Consider the following 18,159-nt stretch of genomic DNA (forward strand, 5'->3'; position numbering starts at 1 on the left):
TAGAAACATAAAGCCATATTGCATGGATTGATGTTCACATGTCAGTGACTTACTATACTGATAGCCATAGTTTTACAGTACTCGAGTGCCCTGCTCAATGCAGCCCACATGCTCTAATCAAAGGTTTCTTTCCTGTACATTGTGCCCAGCTTGGTTGGGTTGTGTATATGAGGTAGATAGTGAGTGAAATGCCAATACTGTTTTTCCTATTGATACATTCCTGAATGTCCCTCAGACTGTGCAACCTGTTCTTTTCTATCCTCCTGCTCCTCAGTGCAACCTGTGCTTCGTCATACAATGAAGGAGTTATGCCGTTGAAATTCAGTGAAACAGGCTTTTGATTGAAAGATTCGGCCTCCTGTGGGCAGCATCAGTGTCTGTAGCTGTAGGGAAGCTGGTGGACAGGATGCGTGTCACCAAGTTTACCTCAACAAGTGTTTTGACATGATACCAATCCAGTCAGGAATTTGCCAAACTGATCAACATCAAGGTCATAACTCTTCCCTTCTATGGCTCTGTTCTTTTCTATCCTTCAACTGAGTGCATGTCAACTGAATGTCCAGTAACTTATTTGCTGTAGTATTAGGCCATGCTACTCTTCAATGGGTTTTGTGCATTTCTTACCTTCTTCTTTCTTTTCTAGTATTCCTATGAAGGAGACAGAGACTACAATCTATTATATAAAATATATATGACTAGAAAAATGGCATACAAGAATGAACATTCACTTTTATGGAAATGTTTAATGAAATATTAATTCTTAATGTATGTTTCAGTAAAACAGCTTTCTCTTCTTAAGTGTAGAGACTTATTGCAGGGATGCAAGTATTATATTTGGTCTTTAAAGAATATCTTGTTGAAATTCTAGACGATGTAGTATGCAATTCAATAAAACTATAAAACTGAAAACTGTGCTTTGTGGCTTTGATTTTAAACCCTGCGGGTGATTCATACTGGTGCTGATTTCACGCTGAAAGGTTATGGCACATCTGTGATTAATTTTAACTTTCATTAATGAGTTCAATCCTCAATTCACAAATGTCTACATTATTTGATGAGCAATAAAATGAGGTAAGTCATAAAAAATCGACTTCACCCTTTCTCCTGAAAGGGGCACTCAGCTGATTTTACATATAAAGTACAGTTTACGCTTCATGGTTTCAGTGTGTGTCCCAAGCCCACACTACTTTTAAGCAGCTTTTATCTATGTAGTGTGTTCACACTGGAAAAGTTGTGAAATTAGCATACCTAAACCACACAGCATGTATACTAAGTACGGTCAACTTTTTAGTTTGCTGTAAATGTACAATATTCTCCCACAGGTAGTTTATTCAACTCACAGTTTGGTTGAAATCCAATGTCACATGTACAATTTCCTGTTAGCATAAAATGGTCAAATATGTTGATTCTTTTTGTATACCAACTGCTGAAGCGGAATTATGAGTAGTAGTACATACTGTGTACAATTAGTATGTGGTATGAATTTGGGACACACTGTAGGGAAATCCTACTCAGCCTGTAAAACAGTTGTATGTCTGCTGTGGCCCTGGAGGGAATTCTCCTTAACGTGAGGAAATAACCCTGATGATGTCGTCTGTGTAAGGATCCAGTATATTTGGAGCTCGACTAAGTCATTATGTCTCTTTAGAGTTAGTGTTATGCTGGATTACTATAGAGCCGCAATAAATATAAAATGTTGGATCTCTATCTCTTATGGGGTTTATTTTTCCCCCCACGTATACTAAAACAGCAAACAGATGCACAGCCAACAAAGGTTTCATATAAAAATTATTTTATTAATATCTCATTCATTATCTCAATTTTCACTCTTAACGTGACTACTTTACACACCATTATATATTTATCAAATATGACAAATACAGCTCTTTCATTAAACATACAAATAAAGATAGGACTTATTTACACAAACATGCAAATATACATGTACAGAAACGTCTAAATATCATCCCTCCCCATCGCTTGTAGCAAACTCAAGCAATCTCTGACAACTCTTGTCTTATATGGCTCGACAGTAGATACCAGCAGGTCTGGTGAATATTCCTAATCAGGCCTCCTTCATCACATATTCTGGTGGTAACCAGAAGACTGTGCAAATGGTTGAAACTTTCCTGGTTTACTGCACCATGTTTGGCACATGATAATATCTTTACAGTTTACATTTCACATTGCTACAATGTTCTAGTTAGTTTTTATGTTACACTACCATACATACCATACAGTGAAATATAATATTCAAGAATGTGATAAATAAAAACAGTGACAAACATGTTTATAAGCTACTATCCGTTTAAGGCTATTTGTCCTCCACAGACTGCATGTATCTGTTTTCTGAATACAGGTCCAATACTGATATGCTCAAATATGCAATAATAAATGCGATGACTGTACGTCAACTACGATACAACAAACTGCAAAAATACCTGAGGGTTTCAGTCAGATCATTTCAGTATTGCAAGAGGCAGACGGAGCTCATTACTAAGATACAACTAAGAACAATTAACCCAAATGAGAGTAACATACCATGACACTGAAGGAGGGACATTTTTTTATTCGCCATAGGCCATAAGTTGCAAGTTTTGAGGGGCCTCTTGATTGTTCAGCGGTCATGTCCATTTTTACACTGGTGAAGTATGACCATCAAGGACTATTTATAGGAGGGGAAAAAGAGAAAAGGAGCAGTACAAGTTAACATCTAGTCATCACTGTCTCCATGAATAAAAAAAAGGAAACAGTCAGATCCTTCCAAGGAGCTGCATGACAGCGATGGTGGTGCTCTGGCCGAAGATGAAAGCTCCGCAGATCAGGGTCACCACTGCCCAAACTGTGAGGATGACTCTGGAGAGGAGAAGGCACGAGTGACATAGAGAAATGTAACAACTTAAGCAAATGTTGCATGCATCATTCCTTTGGTCTTTCCCAGATCTGACACTGTGGGCACCCCCTCGGACAAAAACACTCCCCGTCAAGTATGCAGTCAGTTACGTTAGCTGTGGGTTACAACTTAAAGGGTAACTTTGGTATTTTACAACCTGGACCTTAAATCCCCATATCTTTGTGTCTTTGTGACTAATTGGGACAATATTTTTTTGAAGTTGGTCCAGTATTGAGCGAGCGCGCTGAAGTCGGCAGGCCTGCAATATAATCCTTGCAGGCAATTGCACCCTGTCAACGTATGTCCAATAAAGTGCTTGTTTTTGCCACTGACAGGCTCAGATTGTTATTACAAGTATCTGACAACATTGCGGAAAGGATCCCTACATACATACACCTCTCTTAAAGAGTAAGATCCTTTTTGTTTAACCAGAAACAGTCTCTATATCACTCTCTTCAAAGCCACACCATTTATTATGTATGTATATACATACATGTGACTGACAGTGAGTGTCAATATAGTTTTGATCTGAATGAGTCAAAGTATCTGGATGGACAAACAGACCAACTGAAAGGAAGACGTCACCATCCTCAGACCCACCACTACCAGGACAAAACCTATTTTAATGACAGACCAAGACCACATTTAAAAGTTTCTGTTCATAAAACCGTACATGTTTCTATAAGAGGGAAAATACTGATGAACATGCAGTTCAACTTATTTTACATTCTTAACGTTCAAATTACGTTTTTTTCCTCACCTGGTCTTACAGGACACTGGCTCAGACTGCATGGCAAACATCAAACAGAGTCCTGTTCAAACACATCACATGGTTTAAAAGGTTGCTACACATTTGAGAGAATATCAATCTCTAACCAGAGTGTCACCTGGAAAGATGAAGATGAAAAAGGCGCTGATGCCTCCGATGACACTGATGACCTTGCTGATGTCTGGTACAAACGCGGCGATGAGAAGTGTCAACGTTATCCACAGGACTGTCAGCATGTAGCGGCTGCGGATTTCAAACTTCACCGTCACCACGCCATCACGCCTCCGCCGCCAGCTCAGCAGGGGGTCCTGGATCACTGATCTGAAGTGCAGGGATGGGTGTGATTTTGATCAGTATGGATACAGTGTTTACAAAAGACAATCTTTGAAGGCACTGTAACCCAGGCAGGGAATTTTAGGAGGTCAGAGGTTATGTGTACTTCTTTCATATTTATCAAAATATCCTGGACTTTCTCTTTCTCTTGACCCTGGATGGGTTAATTTAAGTGAAATAGTGAGACAAATTGAGTCTTTCTATACAATTCAATTGAAATGATATGAATTCACTAAGTCCGTGTCCCTGACCTGCCCAGCAGCAGGCTGATGGGATAGACAGTGATGATGGAGACTCCGAACAGCAGCCTGGCGATCAGCATCAGAATGTCATCGCCGGTGTATGACATCAGAATGTCAGCCTTGACCTCCTTTCCAAATGTCATGTACCCATAAACCCCTGCAACAGGGAAAAGAAGGATTCCTTATCCATCAACAAGAAATGCGGCGTATTTTAAGCCAAGTGGAAAAGCTGGCATCTTCACTCACATTAGCAAAGTCAGCCGACTCAGCACAAACACAGTTGGCATGACAATGAGTTTCAGAAAAATAAATCAACAGACACGCATAACTCTTTTTATTGGGCGTGTGTATTAATTAAGGGAAATAGATTTTGTATAGTGGTGCAGTGTGACTTAACAATTGATGGACAATTTGATTTCTAGAACATGACTTGTGCATTTCTGTGACGTGTGCATAGTAAGCCTTTCAACATTTCTCAATGTGCCCTATTCGGAGGAAATATATATACTAATCTTTATAGCATATTGTGCAGGTGCTATACAAGAAACCAACACACTAAACTGTTCTATACTAACAGGAAATGATGCAATTTGTGCACCAATCAGACTGTGACTACTGCCAATTAAACATAATGAAGACACAGCATAATGTTAATGTTCTTCTGAGGTGTTCCATCCACAATATGTTTTCCAGCTGTGATTAGCTTATCCTTATCCTGTATGCATTGCTTTGTGGGAGAATAGTGTCCATCAACAGCTCACTCAAAATTAAGTTTTTTAGTTTCAAATTAAGTTTAACACAAAAAGACTGGACTGTTTTAACAATGTTCAGATCAACGTATACCTGCAAATCCAGCTTCTCTCACGTAAACGTTATAAAAACGAATGGCCATTCCTCCTTGTCCAACAAGCGCTTGCATCACTGTTTGCCCTCACTTCATTAGAACTGGCTTTCTCTGTCACTGCCCAGTCAAATAAGTGCAATCTCTCTCATTAGTGGTGTGTTTTCTGATTTTTGCGAGAGTTAAAGAAAGCTGGAGAATATTGAATGGATGTGGTGCAGGTTAGCCGATGTTTTTTTATGTTTCTGAAATAGTTATGTGAAGATGTTGACAGAAAACAAGAAAGATGGTTATAAATGTAAAAGAAACATATTAGCCATGTGCTCAATGAGCCAATGTTTATTACTTTTTAAGGATGCGGGCAAAGGAGCACTCATCCATGCAGCCTGTAATTATAGCAGTGGTTCTGTTCCGTTGACAGGTGGTCAAATGCAAGTCATCCATTTCTGTTCTTTGTACACATTTCTTCTTTATTTACTGCCAAGCTCTATTAGTGCAACATCCTTCTTGGTAAACAGCTTCACTAGGTCAGGCTATTAACGGCAGTCTCTGTTGTGAAAATGTTCCAAACCTTTAATTATAATTTGTGCTGTGTGGCTTCAAATGTGCAGGCAAGTTCGCTTAGTTTTACACTCTCTTTGCTTTCTTCCTTTGTTTGCTTCTTTTTACCAGGAATTTTTACCAGGGTGTATTATAATCATGGGATTGTGGCTGGAGGAGAGGGTAAGTAGAAACCTGTCTGACCCGTGAGGGAGTAGATGACGAGACAGAAGATCATGGAGACCACAGAGATGAAGACCCAATGAGAGAGCCGCTGGTTCTCCATGCTGCTGTAGATGGCGATGGACGCCTCGTGGCACTGAAACAAACACATACACAAGAAAGTAAACTGACAAATCCAAAAATGTGCAATCAGTGCAGAGAATAAAGATTTCTAATTCCAGCTGATGAATACAGCAGCTGACTTCATGTCCAAGTTTCTCTTCTCTGGTTAAAAGCGAAATTGACTGTGTTTGGTGGGAATAAACTCCGGGGTGATATAAAATACAGATGCTCTGACGGATAAAGTAGGGACTATGTGTTGGTCAGACAGATTGTGTGACCCTCTAGCCGCCAACGATTTTTCTCATTTGTTTGGAGCTCACAGTGCACGGTGAGGACTTATTATCTCTGATCTCTCTGCTGGTGAGATGAACTGAGATGAGATAGGGAATTAAATAAAGGCTATGGGCTCGGAAGGGCTCCGAGGGGCACAACGGGGCGCGTTAAATCATCACAGAGGTCAGGATACAGACTCTTGTCCCCACTTGATCCCAGCTGCTATCGCCCAGTTTTAATTCTTGCTTCCTCTTTCCTGCCTTCCCCTCCTTCACTCCTCTCAGGATCTCATCAGTTCTCTTTTCAACCCTTTGCAGTGCAATCACTCACCCTGAGAGAGAGCGTCTCTCTGTGTTTGTGTGAGAAGACATGCATCAGTCCTTTTGCACTTTCCCCTCCTTTTATTAGATCCTGCCAGCATCCCTCAGGGGTTACCTTGGCAACGTGGTAAGTTCATGTCAGTCTGTCCTGCTTTAGATTGACAGAATGATCCTTTTCCCATACTCTACCCTGCTATTAAATATGAAAAGCTTACCTCTGCCGAGCTCCTGCAGAGCACAACGGCAGTTTGAGATCTGCATCTGAAATGTCTGCCTCCACGCCAATACACTGGAGGTGAATAGAATTTTGTTTGTGGTAAATACATTTTTAAAAATTCAACAGCAGTGTGTCTTTCCAGGATCAGATTCCCTGTTACTCTGGAATAAGCCAAAGACTTCCAATGGAAACGGTTCACAGTGAGGTCTAGATTATCCAGTGTAAAGCATACACATCATCACATTGGATACACATCTTCAGCTTTTGCTTCCTTAATTGTTACGTATGTGGTTTGTTTTCACTTTATCAATCCTGTCCAGCTGTATTCAGTGCACTGTGCAAAGCCGCATAGAGCCAAAAATCTGACCCCAAGCCACATTTCTTGAGCACATGCAATAGGCTGAAGGCTACTGCGAGTGCCATGTTCAAATGGAATAGACTGACATATTCGCTTGTTGCCGAGAGTTAGATGAGAAGATTGATACTACTTGTGCCTGTATGGTAAGTATGAAGCTACAGCCAGCAGGCAATTAGCTCAGAATTTATAACTTCAGTCCCCCACTGACCGCATAAGACTGCACTGACCAATCTGTCACGTGCAGCACAGATGCCTTGTTTTTCTGCTGTAATGTAAATGGACTTGTAGAAATACTATAAACCCAAACTATCTGCAAGGCGAGATGCTGTGAGAGAAATATGTTTATTACTTGCTGGATAATCTTTTTATTATGTAGTCTCTTGTATGTATTTACAATTTTGCAGCTGTAACTGAACACTTTTCCCCTCCTGAAGCACGCACATACACATAAAACTTTCCATACACAGCTGCACACTCAGTGGCCTCTAGCCTTGACACAGCACGATGTTCCAAACACATGTTAACCAAGTCTTAAAGGGTCTTACATGAATACATTTGAAATTGTTGCACTCACTTGGAAACCAAAGCAGATGGTGGGGATGGCGCTGAACATGGAGGCCCAGGAGCTGATCCTGCACACAGATGGGAGGAAACACAAGAGTCAGTTTCTGAAATGCCACAAGAAGAAGAAATAAGCTATTATTAGGGCAACATTCATAATGCCGTGGCATTTAGAGACACTTTGCCATAGAGTTATATGTCAATCACAGGCTCATAGCTGACAAGAGCAGCCAAGTTAAGTCAGTGAGCCAGACAGAGTGTCTTAACAGTGACACAGGGGTTCAAGGAGAGGAGGTTTGATACTGGTTTGATCTACTTTGTCTGTCCTGGTGGCCTGGATTCAAAGCAGATTAATGGATACAATTTCAGTCATATTTCCTGGAAGCAATCTATAACATGAACTTGCTGTGGTGATTAAGTATATTTATTTAGGACAGCCTCACAGACAAAACTTTACTTTTTAGGAAAAAACACATAAAAATCTAATGTTTAGCATTTTATTTGAATTGTTTTAAATACTTTTCTTTATTTACTTCAATCCAAAGTGACTTGCTTTAGTCATGCAGACAGCAGTAAATACAGACTGCTAAGCATATATTCACAGAAAATGATTTTGTAATAGAACGTTGACAGCTACAGACTCTGTTGTCATCACCAGAAGTTGAAACTAATTTAAAAGTAATAGTTTGACATTTGCTTTCTTGCAGAGAATTAAATGAAAAGATTAATACTAGTCTTGTGTTTGTTTGTTAAATATGGAGCTAGAGCCAGCAGTGGGTTAGTTTAGCTTTGCATAAACATTGGTGACAGAAGGAGGGCGTTAGCCTGGCTCTGTCCAAAAGGTAACAAACCCCACATGCCAGCAAGTCTAAAAATCACTAACAACACACATTTAAAACATAGAGTAAGGGTAAAATGACACGTTCAGGTTTAGCTAGTCAAAGAAGGTTAAAGTCAAGGGCAACTGGACTTGGCTGAAGATACTAGAAGACATTTCGTCCCTCATCCAAGAGACTTCTTCAGTTCAGTTAGTTGTATTATTTTTCTCTATTCTTCTATTATTCTTATATAACATTCATTTGTTTATTCCGTATTTATATATTTCTACATCTATTTATGTCAACTGTATGTTTGTCTACATATAGCACCTTATCTCCAAAGCAAATTCCTTGTATGTGTAAAACACTACTTGGCAATAAAGCTCTATCTAATTCTGATTTTGAAATGACCAGTAGGGTAACTCAGTGGGGTATTAAACCCCTGTGGGGTCGTTTGCCAAGATCATCAATACCGTTGGTTCGTTACTGCTCCTGGCTGTTGTCCCTACTGGTTATTTCAGAACTGAAGAAGTCTCTCGTATCTTCAACCAAGTCCAGTTCCCCTTGACTTTAACCTTCTTTTGATAACTATGACCTGGATGACTGAGAACCTTCACAGACAGATTTAGCTAGCCGTTTTCACCTTGCTACTAGCCTTTATGCTAAGCTAAGCTAAATTTCTGCTAATCTCTATAAACACATATTTGCATGAGAATGCAGAATCTGTAGGCAAGGGACAAGAGGCGCTCTGGTTTGCTTTTGTAGTCCTCATGCAGTCCGTTTGTAGTCCAAGTAGAATAAAGATTGTGTCAGAGAAAGAGTAGATGGCAAAAGAAGCGGAATGCAATAGCCGAAATGCAATCTTGGAACCCATCGGCTATCATCTGATGACGATTTAGCTTTTGATCAATCTTGGCACCCTAGAGATTAGCTTTTTAAGATTTATCTGCATTTAAATAATTATCCGACGATAGCCAATGGGTTCTGAGATTGCTAATCGGACTGTTAAGATGACCGGCACACCAAAGACTAAGTCTTGGCCCGGATATCTGGATGTCTGGTGGCTACACCGCCTCTAAACAATGGCTGTTGCCCCCACAGGGCTGATGATACACGGGGCAACTTTTTGAGCAATGTTGCTGGGCAATCATGTTGGTGGCAAATCCGACTATGTTTTGAATGGATTGCGGCGGTGCAGGAAGGGTGGCGGAGTGGTGGGAGAAGGGGATTACGGTAGTAATCTTTACTCATTACCATTGACAGCAACATTGTCCAGCACCATTGCTCTAAAAGTTGCTCCGTGTATCATCAGCTTTAGTCGTCGCCAGACAAAAGCCGATGGGTTCTGAGATTGACCGTCTCCTGACTTTCTGCTAACAGGAGGACAACACTGTGTTAACTTAAGCCCTGCACGCCTGGTGGAACCAATTTGACTACAAATAGACACATCTACTCTCAAGACTAATTTCACTAGCCATTGGGACCAGTGGAGCAAATAGATTGTTTGAAGCCATCATTTGTCCCCTCCCACGCACACACATACACACATACATACATACCCACTGCTGTAGAGAGGGGTTATGTGAACAATAACAGCTGGCGTGGTGTGGTATTTGATGATGATGGCAATGGTCAGGTAGGTTGCAGCAAGAGTGCCTAGGCCGCTGTGAGAGGATAGCGACAAAACACCTTTTTCAGATGAAAATCACACACACACTGAGACAAAGTCAAAGTGCAATGGATGAGTGGATTACTGGAAACTGACCACAGGGGTCAGTACCTTCAACACTGTAGGTCCATGTCAGCTGGTCATTTATCCACATACATACATACATGCGCATGAATTTCAGTATGTAAATGTGTAGATGTGCACTGTATGCTGAGCTTTCTGGATCGTGTTTATGTGAATAGACAAATCTTCAGCATAACAAAATTTGTTAAAAACAACACGAACATTCTGATAAAAAACTAAAATATAATAAAATAACAAAAAGAACATGTCAAAAGTCAAAATGATACAGAAGAGATTAGAGGCGGCAATGTTCATTATACCCCACAGTAAGAGGAATAAAAAAGAAACATGACCATGGGGCAAGATACTGCGTTCTGTCTAAGGTTGGTGCTTGAGAAAAGATCATGGGTCATCAGTAAAATCAAATCCTTTCAAGAATCACATTTAAAAAGTAATACCTGTTGTTGAAGGTTTCAAGTCTGTTTCACCTCTGACTAAGGCTTGGTTGGCAGTGTGCTTTCTTGCGCCTATAACCACACCCAACAGTGATGTCATGGTGCACCAAAAAACCCTAGAGTACACTACATCACAGCATTAATATGGGAAGTTAACTACTGGGGCTCCGCAAAAAAAAATATTTCAGGGGATGTTAAGAGTAAAGCTCATGGAGCATCCAAAATGAACATGGTTTATCATAAGGGCAGCATGTGTTTCATGTATATTTCCATTAATATAACCATTTTTATTTTGTAGAAATCTGGCCATTAGCTTTTGAATTGATTGAATGAATCTTAATATGCATCAAACTGTTGGTAAAGAGCGAATTTTGAGCTGATGGCAGAGCTATATAAAAGGCTAAGAGGTCACTGGAATTCTTTGGAATCAGCCTGTGGTAACCAAAACTACATTTGATGGCAAATCTGGCCAGTAGTTCTATTTTGTTCTCAACCAAAGGGTTGGGCTACTAAAAACACACTATAATCCAATTTAAATAGAATGTAGGAAAATTATATTATAATAAAAACTACTTCCAATCCAAAATGAAAAACCTTATAGGAACGTAGACATTCTGTACGGTTATGTCTGAACAATGTGTGTGGACAAGCAATTGCAACATGTGACATTGGACAACTGACCTGACATATTTCTGAATGCTTATCTCTTTGGGGATGGACAGCGGCAGGATGAGGAAGATGCAGAGCAGCACCAGGGGAAATCGCTGGTCTGTATAGAAGTGGTAAGGCATCTCTGACTCTGGCAAACCAGCCACCAGCTCATAGAGGGAGCCACACACTGACGGGTAAACAAGAACACACAGACGTAAACATTTACTGAAAGAAGCACAGAAATGTTAAATAATCAGACTGAATGCCAAATGTATCTGTCTCCAAAGATAAGGGACATGAAATGTCTAATTACCTGATGATGCAACTATGATGTGGACAGGAAAAAATTACATCTGCTTCAGACCACACTCATTAGTCCTCTATCTGTGCACCAAATATCAGTGGCCATTTTGCTGCGGTTCTGTGGTCAGGTTACACTCAATGCAGCAAACCACAGAAATAAATCTGCCCTTTAACTGAGAAGAAACAAAAGCCAAACAGGGTCACAGAGGATTCACCCGCTCTAACTTGAGAAGAGGGGACAGATTGGCCGGTTCTTAATTCAGAGAGAAATACTCCAGGGCCCTGAGATAAAGGAGAAACACCGGGTTTTCTGTTCCAGAAAGAGAGGTAACTTAAACTCTGAGTCAGTTGCCATGGTATTGAAGTGCATTAGCAGAGGAGCTCTTACTGTGTGTCAGAATCTAAATCCTGTTTGTATATGAATTTGTTACTCAGGACTATCTGAAGTTTAGTTTTTTTCTTTGAACAGCGGTTTTCCTGAGATTTAAATTAGAGGCTGTGGGATTCCTGCAGGATGGAATTTCACTATTCATCACGAGACTGGGAAAGGACAGAAAAAAAAGTCAATGAGAGTGGGTGGGACGGGTATCATTCTTCCACTATTGGGAAGGACAGGATTATTTTTTTGGGACCAGGATGGGATAGAAGTGAAAATCCACTCCTGTGTTACCCTCTAATCCAAAATATTATAGCCTCAGCCTCAGCTCAGAATAAAACCTCTGCATGTCCTTTTTTTATTAAAAGTGTACCTCACAAAACAGCAGTCAGTTCCATAAAAATGTTTATTGCACATAATGTGTAATCTCAGTTTAATTTGTAAAAATGGGTATAAAGCAATACACATACTGTTGGAATATATTCCTATACAATTGGAGATAATAATTTAATATTTCTGAGACACCTGTTTAAGAGACTATCAAAAAAAGTATTACTGGATAAGACTGTGAGCTTACAGTCATGTCTCTATGTCTTTGTATGTCTATTTTTTATTTTTTTAAATCTTCAGCTGTAATTTTGTATCTTCAGTTGCTGGCCCCTGTGTTTTGTCCCTGTCCGACTAAGGCTGAACAAACATATCTAAAATGTAATGAAGGCTACAGCCTAGATTCCACCACTTTATCATCCATTAAAGAAACGTAAATCTGGTAAATGAATGAATTAATGGATAAACCATTAGAGCTGCTCAGTGGTTCATGGATTCCGATACCAGCAGGTCATTTTAGAAAGCAAAAAATGAATATTAATTATAAAGCTGCACACTCAACTGTCTCGCCAACTTACATTTCCTTAGCTGGTCATCCAGTATAACCAGAAAGGCCACAGAAATCATGAAGAGGTTGAAGACGAAGCAGATTTCACACAGCTGACCGATGGCCGGCCCGCACACCTTCTTCACCACCGCCTGGTAAGTGCACTGGCCACTGATGGATGAGGAGTAGCCCAGGATGATCAGACCACTGACCAGGAACACGAGGGAGACCTAAGTGGATGAGGGAGAGCAGAACGATGGCGCTAAAGGAAACCGATGCCACACTGTAAGGCAGGATATGCATCTTTATGTACACAACAAAGCTTTGACGTCATAGCTTCAGGTATCATTGTCAGTCTTTCCACCAGTTTGTTGTCCAAATTAAATAACATTGACCCACAACTAAAACCTTAAAACCACATTAAAAAGAACTTTTATGTAACTCTTGCATCTTACAAATCCATTTTAATTTGTGGAAAATAAGACAATCATGGAGTAAATTGGCACAGTCTATGTGTGTTTTAGCCCATTTATCTCAATTAGATAATACCACCAGACAGGGTACCACCATTATACTTTTTAGGTAGCGTGTGAAATGTGTCTGAATCAACGAATATCAAAAGGAAAAGACTCAACTAGCGGCTCTGTGAGGCTGTACTTGGAGCAGCAGCGCTTAAAGATAATGTTTGCATGCTAACATACTCACAGACACAATGCTAACATGATGATGTTTAATTTTTACCTTGTTCACCATCTCAACTGACCCAGAGCTAAGCCGCGCCAACCTTAGTTACTGTTGCTAAGTCCGACAAACTGTCGGACCTGTGGTTTCATCACGGCACTGCCACTGTTTATAACTGCACTCCCTGAAGAAATATTGTCTGTTTTATGGAAAAATGAAAAAAGCAATCTCAGAAAGGAGACAGAAGGGTTTGCATTATACATTTGAAGGTTGTGTTCAGTCTGACAAAATGATGTGATACAAATAAAGACTACAGAGTAAAAGTGAACCACCGCATCACCTGACGATATTTAGGATTAACACTGTTCCTGTAAAGCTGGGTAGGTCTCTATTCAATCATGAAAAAGCAAAAACAGTAGGGCTTTATAACGTTACATTCAATCCACAGCCAACATTTTTTGGGATTTGTTTTAGGTTTACCTCTCTGGGTAGCGATTGTAATTATTATAAGTGTCCCAGGAAAAGAGTTTGAAAATATCTTGGAAAAATACAGCAAAAAAAGAAAAAAAAAGCTAGGAAAAGACTCCTTTTGCATACACGTCAATGGAGCGCAGCCATGAAAGTGTCAGGCCTCATGTTGCGTTCCATTTGATGTAGGAAGTAGGAATTTCCTACTTTTGTATGGCATCCGGTTTGATTATTAATGACACTAATACGACTACTGAATGCCTTGTGTGCAAATGCTAGCTCTCCATGCGGTGGGCCTGGGCTAAGGAAATGGGAAGGGATTCAGACTGCCTGACAAGGCTAACTTAACCATATAATTCTATTTTGGCTTGTATTGTCTACAGCTACCATAACATTGCAAAGGGAAGACAATGGCAATCTGTGACCATTCTAAACTTTCTAGTCAAACCCTATAACTTTTATGTAAGACGTGTGCCAAGCAATTACCTTCCCAGCCCAGGAGGTTAGCCCTCCACCCCTGCTATGTATAAGGATTAATGTCAGTGTCTTCTGGGTTAATATGCTTATAAGAAGTTGTGAGTTAGTGGACTCTAAAGAGAGGTGTGGGAGATAAAATGCTTCCCCAATATCAATCAGAAAACCCGCTACAAAACCTAAACAGAGAGAAGGGAAAAACAATAGAGAGATGATACCTCCTTCTGGGCTATAGATCCCTGCATAAAAGCTATAAAGGTCAAAGTTTGGAATAAGTCAGTACAACATGGAGATGCAAATGACAGCAATTATGCAAATTACATCAATAAAATATCGGAGGGGAAAACACCTGGGAGTGAAGAGTGTAGAAGAGCATGCCTGGACACAAACTACAAACTACAAAAGTCTGTGATCCAATTAAGCTCTACAGTTACTTTCAAGTGTCCAGGCAGATATTTAGAATCATTGCAGAGTAATGAGGAGAGGTAAAGAAAAAAAACCTTCAGATTCAGCTCTTTGGCCTCATTTTAGCACTAATTACACTGTGGAGGAATTCATAATCTCTTCATAGATTATAGATTATAGATTATAGAAGGAAAACCACGTCAGAGCTCCTTAACAGTGCATAAACAGCTAAACAAGATTGATTAAAAAAATAAATAATAATAACAGGAAATTAGTTAGTAAGCAGTGTAGGAAATCATCCCTGATCAAGACGTATTCAGAGGATTCAGTTCTGAAGAGGGCGTCTGTGTGCGGTTGCAGAGAGTCTAAGAGCCACCTTATGTTACTGTGTTTTCTCAATTATTTAGTTAGTTATTATCAGTTAATCTGAATATAATGTTTTCAGTTAATTATTTAATATATAAATAGTACAATGTAAGTTTCCTGTCCCAAATTTCCAAAGCCCAAGTGATGAATCAAACTGCTTATTTTAACAGTGAATATAAAAGGATACAAAACACAGCCAATTAGCAAATCTTTTGGAATCTCATGGACTAAATGATAAAAAAGAAAACCCACCTAAGCCTGCACTGGTACTTGTGATAACAGAGTTGTAGAGAGAAAGAGATTGCTCATAATGATACTGTATATAAAACCAAGGAGTACTATTAAGCTTTTCATCTTATTTCAGCTAACTAGCTCTCTAAAACAGATGCATCACTTTGTCACACATCCAAAACTTCATTTAAAAAATAAAAAATAAATTTGGTACAGCTCTACAAGGAGGCTAATTGCATATTAGACACAGCATTGTAGGTTAGACAGTGTCATACATGCTACAATGACTTCTATCACCAGCAGCTCAGCTTTTGTTTTTTTTGTTGTTTACACAAATACAGTCGTACACCCCAATGAAATGTCAGGGAGGTCTGAAAAATGAGATAGGCCTACTGCCCAAGTCTAAACTGAATATTAAAACTGACACTGAATTGTGTTTCAGAAGTATTGGTAGACAAAAACTTTCTTTGTTTTAGAACCAAATAATTCATTTATTTCATTTCACATCCAACTTTGGAATTGGAGGACATGGCAGTGAAACCATACGGGTGTCATATCAAGCAGAGAAAAAAAAATAACTTTCGGTAACAGTTTCACCTAACACAAAATGGAGGACACAGACAATGTATATTACAACACATTTAAGCCTTATTTTATCCAACATCTGCAGGGAGACAGATGATGAGGAAGGAGCAGCACATAAATAAATTAAATTAATGGAACTTCTGTGCTAGGTGATTTGTCCAGTGGAAGGTAGAAAGGAGGACAGACAATACCTAGAGAATAAAGGAATGACTTATATTGGACTAAACTATTGGACAGTGGTTTGATCTTTAGCGCTTTACAAAAAAGTAGTAAAATAGCAATGCACGATCAGTGCACATGGTTCCCCCAGCAGAGTTTCCCTCATCCACATGGGAGAAGGAAAGAAACAAGAAAAAACACTTGCAATGATTTGTATGGAGTCTGGGAACTTTTTACACATGACTTGAAACAGAGATTCAAGTCGGTTTTCAGGGTCAAAGTGGTGCCCAGCTAGGGTGAAGAGGTTATGCACAATGAGTTCTGGTTTTGGCAGAAGGGAAAAAGACACAAAACTATTTCAGTATTGCAGTGGTGTGAGTGACAGGCTGGAGAAAAGAGGTGAGCAACAGAGGAAAAGTCAGACTGATAAGGATAAAGTGAATCTAAAAGGTGCTGAGGTCAAGTCTAACATGGCCTCTCCTGGAACAGATCCAAATCTCCTTAATTGATCTCAGGGGACCTCAGTCCTCAGTAGATAAGATGCATCTCCCCTACAACAAACTTTCAATAAAAATAATTAAATAACTAAACTTTACTTTTGATGAGGTTAAAAATTAGTCTGGCTGCATCAACTTTTGAAATATCTGCCACAACTCAGTAATCCAGAGAGACCCTGTCTTCTAAGAGTAGGGTATGAAATACCTTTTTATAATCTTAGATTTATATTATATATTATATTATATTTAAAAAAAAATGCCCACCAGCTCCACAGTGACTGCGCTGCGGATACTCCCGGTTCTCTCGAAGGCCCAGGGGAAGTTGAGGAGCCCAGCGCCCAGGGCAGATTTCAGCATGATGAAAATAGCCCCCATGGGGCCGAGCCGAGCGTCCAGCGGTGGTTTGGCAGAGCCTGAAGCCAAAAGGCTGATGCTTTCTCTGGCTAACTCCTCCATACTTCAACCGGCGGGAAACTCACGGCGGGACACACTACACACACACACCCACGCGACCTGCCGGTCAGCTCTCGACCACCCCCTCGGGCACCGTGCTGTTCTCTGTGAGCTGGAGGGAGGGAGGAGTGAACCAGGGGGCTGCGTTTTTAATGACATTTAAAAAATTTTTTGGTTTTGATGGCCTGTCCCCCCTCTGGAGCTGTCCCGGGAAATGTTTTTAACTGTGTGTTATTCGTAGACTGTATAAGGTGTTAACAGACCTGAAATCAGATTTTACGTGGCCAGAAAGACTGAACAGCAGAGCACACAGGTGTCGTGCGGAAAAGTGATCATCCGCCGAAAACTGATCCGCGGGAGCGCGCGGCATGTAACGTGATCGCCCTTATGTCTACAGCAGCTTTTATCTGGATCAAACAGACATAACGTCTAAATAAACATCACTTTATGTCCGTGGTAATATCAAAGGTATGTCTTTGTGAAACTTTAATGTTCTTTTAACAGAAGTGTTTGCAGTTTAGATCGTAATCAGGCTGGACATTTACGTGATTAGGCAATAATAGCCTGTTGTTGCGATGGATTAATTTATGTCTAGGCCTGTTTGGCAGGCCTATGTCATTAGTAATTTAAACGAATAATTATTTTGATTGTATTTTATATATAATCTGAACCCGCAAAGTAACAAGTAACTTGAGGTATCAAATAAATGCAGTGAAGTAAAAAAAATAGCCTGAAATATTTCCCTCTGATGTGTAAAGTAGGTATAAAGTAGCATAATATGGAAATACTCAAATAAAGTAGGCTACAAGTGCCCCAAAATTGTACTCAAGTACACTCAGTTAGTAAATGTACTAAGTTACATTCCACCAGTGCACAAATGCGTACCACAATAAGATGCAGCAGAGTGCTGTAGGCCTACCATAATGAAAAAGCTTCTATGAATCTTCTATGAATGAGAATGCAGAACTTAAAATCAAGTCTGCGTGTCATAACAAAATG

The 18,159-nt window shown here is 39.9% G+C and overlaps 1 protein-coding gene across 1 annotated transcript; it reads right to left on the bottom strand.

The window, feature by feature from the left end:
* Positions 1 to 1,781: 1,781 nt before the first annotated feature.
* On the bottom strand, positions 1,782 to 17,381 carry slc38a8a (solute carrier family 38 member 8a). The gene is made up of 10 exons (XM_038705009.1): positions 16,972 to 17,381; positions 12,873 to 13,071; positions 11,319 to 11,475; positions 10,010 to 10,114; positions 7,646 to 7,703; positions 5,823 to 5,937; positions 4,247 to 4,394; positions 3,781 to 3,983; positions 3,654 to 3,705; positions 1,782 to 2,856 (listed from the first exon to the last, which is right to left on the bottom strand). The coding sequence occupies exons 1-10, from the start codon at positions 17,161 to 17,163 to the stop codon at positions 2,754 to 2,756; spliced, it is 1,332 nt and encodes a 443-aa protein (XP_038560937.1). The 5' UTR covers positions 17,164 to 17,381; the 3' UTR covers positions 1,782 to 2,753.
* Between the last annotated feature and the right edge of the window lie 778 nt (positions 17,382 to 18,159).

The sequence above is a fragment of the Micropterus salmoides genome, unplaced genomic scaffold (genome assembly GCF_014851395.1).
Source record: "Micropterus salmoides isolate LMB-PRFRI ecotype aquatic unplaced genomic scaffold, ASM1485139v1 Ms_hic_scaffold_8, whole genome shotgun sequence".
Lineage (NCBI taxonomy): Eukaryota > Metazoa > Chordata > Actinopteri > Centrarchiformes > Centrarchidae > Micropterus > Micropterus salmoides.

What these genes read in the sequence shown, in the direction of transcription:
- slc38a8a (XM_038705009.1), bottom strand. Translation starts at nt 17,163, where the DNA reads ATGGAGGAGTTAGCCAGAGAAAGCATCAGCCTTTTGGCTTCAGGCTCT. An exon ending in ATCAGCCTGCTGCTGGGCAG is followed by an intron (nt 3,984 to 4,246) that starts GTCAGGGACACG and finishes CCTGCACTTCAG; the next exon opens with ATCAGTGATCCAGGACCCCC. An exon ending in TTTCATCTTCATCTTTCCAG is followed by an intron (nt 3,706 to 3,780) that starts GTGACACTCTGG and finishes GTGTTTGAACAG; the next exon opens with GACTCTGTTTGATGTTTGCC.